Here is a 7,087-nt window from a genome sequence, read left to right as displayed (position 1 = left end):
AGGGACCTCGAATAGCGGGTACAGTCTACTTTTAAAGGGGCTACAGAAGCAAGGGGGGTTGTTCTTTGACTATTCTGATTGGCTTTGCCAGATCAGATGAGGTAAGAGGTCATTTTGACCTCGTTTCCCAGGGGACAGAACCAAAGCATACGTATATGGGTAATTGTTCAGGAACTGAGTACGTGCGAGTGTAGCTGTTAGGTCCTTAGTTCCCAGGGGAGGAGGGGAAGCACTATGGCACAGAGGCTGAGAGGATTCAGAATTGTCAAAAATGGCTTCAGGATTGTCTTAAAGTCTTACACAACATTACCGAGAAACCCTGTCTAGAAAAACAACAACAACAAAGGCGTGCACTAACATCACCCGGCTTTAAATGTAATTTCTTAATTTGAAAAAAATACAGTAATTAAGACTTCAAATTCCACAAAGCTAAAGAGGATGCCCACAAAGCCGGAAGTCGACCCTCAAACACAACGCACGACTTTATGCAAGGTGTGAGCGGGTGTGAGACCGGAAGTATGTCGGAGCTATAAGACCTAAGTACGCTTACATCTCGCCTACTCGACCAATCAGAAGAAAGCGAGGCGGGCGTCGGGCGGAAATACCGTTTACAAACAGGAAGTGTGCGGAGGTTTCGCGCGCGGCGGGCGAGCCCCATGGAGGCATACGAGCAGGTCCAGAAGGGCCCCCTGAAGCTGAAAGGCGTCGCGGAGCTGGGCGTGACGAAGCGGTGAGTCCCGGGAGCCCGCGGTCTGTCCCCGAGGGCCAACCCCCGGGCTCCGGCCACTTACCGGCCCCTTCTCCCCCAGGAAAAAGAAGAAAAAGGGCAAAGACAAGGCCAAGCTGCTGGAGGCCATGGGGACGAGTAAGAAGAGCGAGGAGGAGAAGAGGCGCTGCCTGGACAAGCGCACGCCGGCGCAGGCGGCCTTCGAGAAGATGCAGGAGAAACGGGTGAGGCCGGCGGCGGGGACCGCGGAGGGCGGGCGGCCCCCGGAGTCGCCGTGTAGCCCAGGCCTTCCCCAACTCCCCGTGTAGCCCAGGTCCTTCCCCAACTCCCCGTGTAGCCCAGGTCCTTCCCCAACTCCCCGTGTAGCCCAGGTCCTTCCCCAACTCCCCGTGTAGCCCAGGCCTTCCCCAACTCCCGAGGTAGCCCAGGTCCTTCCCCAACTCCCCGTGTAGCCCAGGCCTTCCCCAACTCCCCGTGTAGCCCAGGCCTTCCCCCATCTCCTTGTAGCCTGGGCTTGTGGCCCCGCCTAACCTAGCCTTTTGTGTACTAGGATGACAGGCAAGTGTCACCACTTTATGCCTGCTGTTAACAACGTTCATTGCTCTTAGGGTACCACAAAGTCTGCTTCCATAACAACTTGCTTTCTAGCTTCAAATGGGCTTTGTAGTTGTTTGGAGGTGGGGAGGTGGCCTTGAACTCCTGCTTCAGCTGGTTCCTGAAAGGAGTGCTGTGGCCCACAAGGCCACACTAGTTATTTTGGGTGTTTTTGCTTTATTTTGTTTTTGAGGCACCATTTGTCTATGTAGCCCAGGCTGGCCTCAAACTCATCCTGTAGGCAAGGATGACCTCAGACATGCTTGTTGGGATGACAGCACCCAACACCCTGTCTTCTTTAAACAGTAGAAATCGTGAGAGAGGGGAGAGGCCAGTAAGACAGGCTCAGCCTGCTAGGCTTAGACGGAAAATAAGCCTAGGTGTGTGGCTCCTGCTTTGCCATATAGGATTCCCCGGGACCCAGTGCATACCTCAGCCCAGCCATACCCTGCCAGGTCTGTTGTTCTTCTCTGAAGGCAGTCCATCTCTCCTCAGATGAGGCTCTGAAGGTGTTTGGACTCCTCTGTAGCACAGAGTGCGAAGAAACCAGGGCAACTGGTACACTTACTTCTACAGAGAAAGAGATGGTTTTCTCCCATGTATCAGGCTGAGGCTGAGCATCACCAGCCTGGTGTCTTGTGCACTGGCTCTGAACAAAATGCACACATCACTCGGGTCTAATTTCCGTGCGCATGGGGGCTGCAGGGTAGGCCCGGGGCTGGCGCTGTTTGCTGAGTCCGAGAGGAATAGCCGATTTTCATCCACTTAGAGGATGGCTGAAGTCACTCTTGCAGGGGAGTGGTGAGAACTGAGGGTGAGCAGCTGGTGCAGCCAAGGGTGATGGTGATTAACGATGGTTGGCCTAGGGAGGAAGGAAGGATGGCTAGTTAGATCCACTGCGGGGACGAAGGCAGCGGTGGGATGGGGAATAGAAAGCATCTTAGAGCCAGGAGTGGTGGGCGTTGTGAGTTCCAGCCAGTGTAGGCTGCAGGATGAGACCCTTTGTTCAGAGAGCAAAAGCAGTGGCTTTTGGAGGACATGTGTGCACTCCCCTCAGATACATCTACCTCAGACATCATTAGTCAATCCCCACATTCTTTGTAATAGAATCCAGTTATACTACCACATTTTTTAAGACTTATTTATTGTTACCAGTGTATGTACTCGAGTGCCATAGTATATTCATGGAGGTTCGGAGGACAGCTTGTGGGAGGCAGGTCACTCTTTCCTTGTGTGGGTCCCAGGATCAAACTCAGGTTGTCCAGTTTGGTGGCCAGCAACTTTACCCACTGAGCCATCTCACCAGCCACAATCTGCTTCTTATTCTTCAGCCCGAGACTTTGTGTATTCAGAGTTGGGTCCTCATTCAGTATTTTGGCCTGAGGACAAGAAATGGGGGATAGGAGCAGGACAGACGCCGGACAGACAGACACAGGTGAGATGGGGTAGGAGGGATGCTGACCAGGTGCAGGAGAGTCTCTGAGCCATGAAGATGGAACAAAAAAGAACGGGCTGGGTGGCGGTGCCCACACCTTTAATCATAGCACTCTGGAGGCAGAAGCAGATGAAGCTCAATGAGTTCAAGGCTAGCCTGATCTATAGAGTAAGTTCCAGGACAGTCAGGGCTATACAGAGAAACCCTGTCTCAAAAAACCAAAATAAACAAAGAACAGAAGAGGACTGGCCCTCAGGGCAAGGAGCTTGTATTCAAATTGCAACCTGTTCTGTTTGCATGGAAGAGAGGTGACTGTCATGAGAGGTGAGGTGGGAGGACGTGAACCAAGGTGATGACCAGATTGCTAGGCGGCCCCTTTGGGTGGAGTGGGTCAGCTGCAGATAAGGGGGGCAGCAGGTGGAGGGGCCCGGGCTCTGCGTCTTCTGCCTTGTTCCCAGTTCCGCAGTCTGGTCCTCATCTTCACTTAAAAAACAAACAAGCAAAACCCAGCAAATATATATAGTATGTATTGGTCTTTTGCTTGTATTGGTTTTTGTCAGTGCAGTGCCCAAGGAGGCCAGAAGAGGGCAGCAGGTCCCCCAGGGCTGGAATTATAGATGGTTCTGAGCTGCTGTGTGGGTGCTTGGAACTGAACTGGTCCTATGGAAAGCCTGCCAGTGCTTTTAACTGAGTGTCCACTGAACATTTAAACACTGTCCCCATCTTCATGTTTCTAAAAACCTCTTTTGTGTGCTCAAGACAATCAGAAGACAATAGAGGAGTTGGTTCTCCCTCCCACCATGTAGGTCCCAGGGATTGAACTCCAGGCGCCTTTGCTCTCTAAGCCATTTTCTGGCCCTTGTCCTCATGATTGAAATGGGATCCTCTGATCCTCCTGCTTCAGGCTTCCCGTATACCTACCACACCCAGCATAGGTCTTTCTTTTCTGTTTTTGAAAATAACCTGAAGTATTTGGACTTGTGGGGTGCAGTGTTATATGTGATACCCATGTGCCGGGCAAACCCAGGAGGGCACCGTCTCCATCTAGTGAAGGGCTTTGATTATGTGTTGACTCCTCCAGCAGGCCACAGTTCCTGAGATGTGTGGTCTCTCCACTGTGCCGTGGGACTTGGCACAGCCTGCCCCTTTGCTGTCTTGCTAGCCCCATGCTCTCTGTCTCTCCTCGCCAGTCGTGTTCGCTGGTCTAGCCTGTACTTGAATGGAGTCACTGTTTAGCATCTACAACTGAATGACGACGTGGGCTGACTGACTATGGTCTGGTGGCTCTCTGAGCTCCCTAACTGACATCTTAACACAAGCTAGGATGGTGGAAGGAGTCTCAGTGAAGGACTGTCTTGATTTGCACTGGGATGGGAAGACCGGCCATCCTTGCCCATTGTGCACAGCACCAGTCTCTGATGTGAGACGTCTGTGTTTATGTGTACAAGTGTCATGCTGCCAGAGGAGACTGAAAAGGGTGGAGGATCCCTGATCCTGGACTTAGAGAAAATTGCGAGCCGCCATCTTGGTGCTGACTCTGAAAGAGAGCAGGTGCTCTTCACCACTGAACTGAAGCTCTTTAGCACCAGGGTTTGAGTTTTGAACTGTAAGAGCAGAGAAAACTGAGCGTGAAGCTTGCTCCTATCCATTTCTCTATGCGCTTGCCTGACTTGTGGCCCTTTCCCACCATGGTGGCCTGTGACCCTCCCCCAAGTTTACTTTTTTGCCTGGGTATTTTGTTTTGGTAACAGAAATGAAAAGTGGGACACTGAACATTCATTTGGGTCCTGTCCCCTCAGCTCCTCCTCCCTAGGGCCTCTTGCTCCATGTTCTCTGCTTCTTCGTTTCCTTCCTTCCAGCCCAGGGTTTCACCATGGCCCAAGGCAAAACAAAGCCAGTGCCCAACTTCTGGCAGGATCTGCGTATAAAGGATGCTGGGGTTGCAGGGAGACTAAACAGGGGCCCCTCCTGAGTGAGGTGGTAGGAGAGAGACAGCTATAGACTGTGTTGGGCATGGGGACTCATCCCAGTCTCTTCTCTCTCCAGCAAATGGAAAGAATCCTGAAGAAGGCGTCCAAAACCCATAAGCAGAGAGTGGAGGTGAGCCCTGCACCTGTGGGGAGCCTGAGCCATGGGGGAGCCCAGAGCCCAGGGCAGTGCGGCTTGGACAGTTGGAGCATACCCTCAGGCGTGGTGCTTCCCCAGGCTCATTTGGGGTGATTCAAGACCTGTGGTGGAGTGTGTGAGACGGGCTGGGCACAGATGGGGGCACGGCCTACCTGGTTCACACTGATGTGGCCTCTCTTTCACAGGACTTCAACCGACACCTGGACACACTCACCGAGCACTATGACATTCCTAAAGTCAGCTGGACCAAGTAACTTGCCCCGGTGCAAAAGACAGGTCAGGCTGGCTGTTTTGCTCACCTCAGTGTTTTCTAGAATGCCCTACACCTGCCTGTACATCTGCTGAAATCAGACTTTTCTGAAACTTGATTAAAGTCAGGCTGTCCTTTCACCGGGTGTACCCTTTTCTATTTGGACTGCAACATTGTGCTTTGACAGGCTCGGGTCTTTTCTGGGTTAGGCCCATGGAAGGAGGGTACCCTTCCCACCCTGATTGTGGCATCTGTCTTCATCTGCACCATAATGCCAGGACAGGAAGCTCCTACCTGTGGCCCACCACACAAGTTTCCACAGTGCCGCTGCTTTTGGGCCACCTGGACATCAGACCACACAGCCTACATTGAGCAACAATCACCTGAAGCAAGGATGGAACACAGGTCTCCAGCACATACTCTGCCCCTCAATCCACCTGGTGGCTGCCATTGCAGACATTGCTAATCAATCCAGTTTTCAATGATGGCACCTGGGGCTCCAGGCATATGGCACATGTCATAAGCCTGCTTGACATTCCTGGCTTAAGGATACCAAATACCAGACAATGCCAGGGCAAAGTGCCAGCAGACCTGGTGTGGTGGGGGGGCCCTGGTGCAGATTCTGTAGAGCTTTGTCATCTGAGAGTCTAGGTGGACCTCTTGGAGAACCTGTGCACACACTGTGGAGAGAAGCAACTTCTGTTACCATGGATACTGAAAGGCTACCAGGAATCCCTGGAGCTGGCATGTAGAATAAAGCAAGTGTCAGCCATGAAGTGTAGTCAGTGTGTCTGTGCATGCTGTTCACCACAGGGACACCTTTCCATTCTGCCCTGTGAAGAAGGCACAGCACGAAACTGCTCGTGGGGGAAATGAGATGCTTCTGTTGTTTTAATGGTGTGTGTGTGTTACAAATGTGTTGTGTATGCACACGTGTAGAGAACAGCTTGAAGAATTGTCTCTGTCCTTCTAACATGTGGATCCTGGGGGGATTGGTTCTCTCAGGTTGTGAGACTTGGCTGTAGGTGTGTTTACCCACTGATAAATCATATAACGCTCATAGTCCAGTTGACACATTTATTCTACCTGTATTCCTGCCTGAGGGAGATGCATATAGGGTGTACGTGCCTTGTCTCAAGTGTTTAGGACCATTTTGGATTTGGAATTTTTCTGGATTTGGGCAACAGTGATTCTGTGATGTGTAATGAGATATTGCAGTGATGTCACAGATTTGCATACATTTCATTTCTTTTTCTTTTTTGTACATATGCATATAGGCTGAGGTCATTTTATATGAATTTTTCTGTCTTTGAACATAGTATACAAAATACACAGTCTTGAAGAATTTTGTGCATGAGACAGTTTAGTGGTGTGAGATTTAGTTATTTTTGTTGTTTTGATGTATGGGGGTGTTGACGGTCTCACTGTGCATGCAACCTTGATTGGTCTAGAGTACTCTAGATCTGGCTGTTAGATTCCCCTGCTTCTACCTCTAGAGTGGTAGGATTGAAGGTGTGCACCACCATGCCCCTTTTTGCTGGCTTTTCCTAGGTTCTGTAGCCCAGGCTGCAAACCTGCAGCCTACCAGGAGTTTGGCAGGGTGGCTCAGCAGATAAAGGCTCTTGCCCCCAAGCCTGAAGACTTGTGTTTGAGTCCCAGCATCCACATGGTAGAAGGAAAGAACTGATTTCCACGCGTTGTTTTCTGAACTCCACGTGCTCACACACAATAAATGTTTAAAAAATAAGGGAGTAATAAGGAAATAAACTAGAATAATCAGAATGTAAAAATATGAAATTGACAACGGACATATTAATTTTTTTTTTCGTTTTGATTTCTTGAGACAGTTTTTCTGTGTAGCTTTGGAGCCTGTCCTGGAACTTGTTCTGTAGAACCAGGCTGGTCTCGGACTTACAGAGATCCTTCAGCCTCTGCCTCCCAAGTGCTGGGATAA

General features: G+C 50.7%; 1 protein-coding gene across 3 annotated transcripts; it reads left to right on the top strand.

The window, feature by feature from the left end:
- The first annotated feature begins 566 nt into the window (after positions 1-566).
- Positions 567-5,912, top strand: Fam32a (family with sequence similarity 32 member A). 3 transcript variants are annotated; one of them, XM_050128442.1, is made up of 5 exons: positions 567-730; positions 810-951; positions 4,803-4,856; positions 5,069-5,159; positions 5,412-5,912. In XM_050128442.1, exons 1-4 carry the CDS (start codon positions 657-659, stop codon positions 5,135-5,137), a joined length of 339 nt encoding a protein of 112 aa, XP_049984399.1. In that variant the 5' UTR covers positions 567-656; the 3' UTR covers positions 5,138-5,159; positions 5,412-5,912. The 3 variants fall into 3 exon arrangements, with proteins under 3 accessions (XP_049984399.1, XP_049984398.1, XP_049984400.1); XM_050128441.1 differs by having other exon boundaries at positions 5,069-5,912; XM_050128443.1 differs by lacking the exons at positions 5,069-5,159; positions 5,412-5,912 and adding an exon at positions 2,653-2,756.
- The last annotated feature ends 1,175 nt before the right edge of the window (positions 5,913-7,087 follow it).

Source organism: Alexandromys fortis, unplaced genomic scaffold, assembly GCF_014885135.2.
Source record: "Alexandromys fortis isolate MF-2015 unplaced genomic scaffold, M_Fortis_MF-2015_v1.1 scaffold_296, whole genome shotgun sequence".
Classification (NCBI taxonomy): domain Eukaryota; kingdom Metazoa; phylum Chordata; class Mammalia; order Rodentia; family Cricetidae; genus Alexandromys; species Alexandromys fortis.
The sequence above is the reverse complement of the archived record's forward strand: the minus strand, read 5'-3'. Positions and strand labels throughout refer to the sequence as shown.

Bases quoted from the DNA above. Each gene is read 5' to 3' on its own strand.
- Fam32a (XM_050128442.1), top strand. From the start codon at position 657: ATGGAGGCATACGAGCAGGTCCAGAAGGGCCCCCTGAAGCTGAAAGGC. The intron at 731-809 runs GTGAGTCCCGGG...CTTCTCCCCCAG, and splicing joins GAGCTGGGCGTGACGAAGCG to GAAAAAGAAGAAAAAGGGCA. The intron at 952-4,802 runs GTGAGGCCGGCG...TTCTCTCTCCAG, and splicing joins AGAAGATGCAGGAGAAACGG to CAAATGGAAAGAATCCTGAA.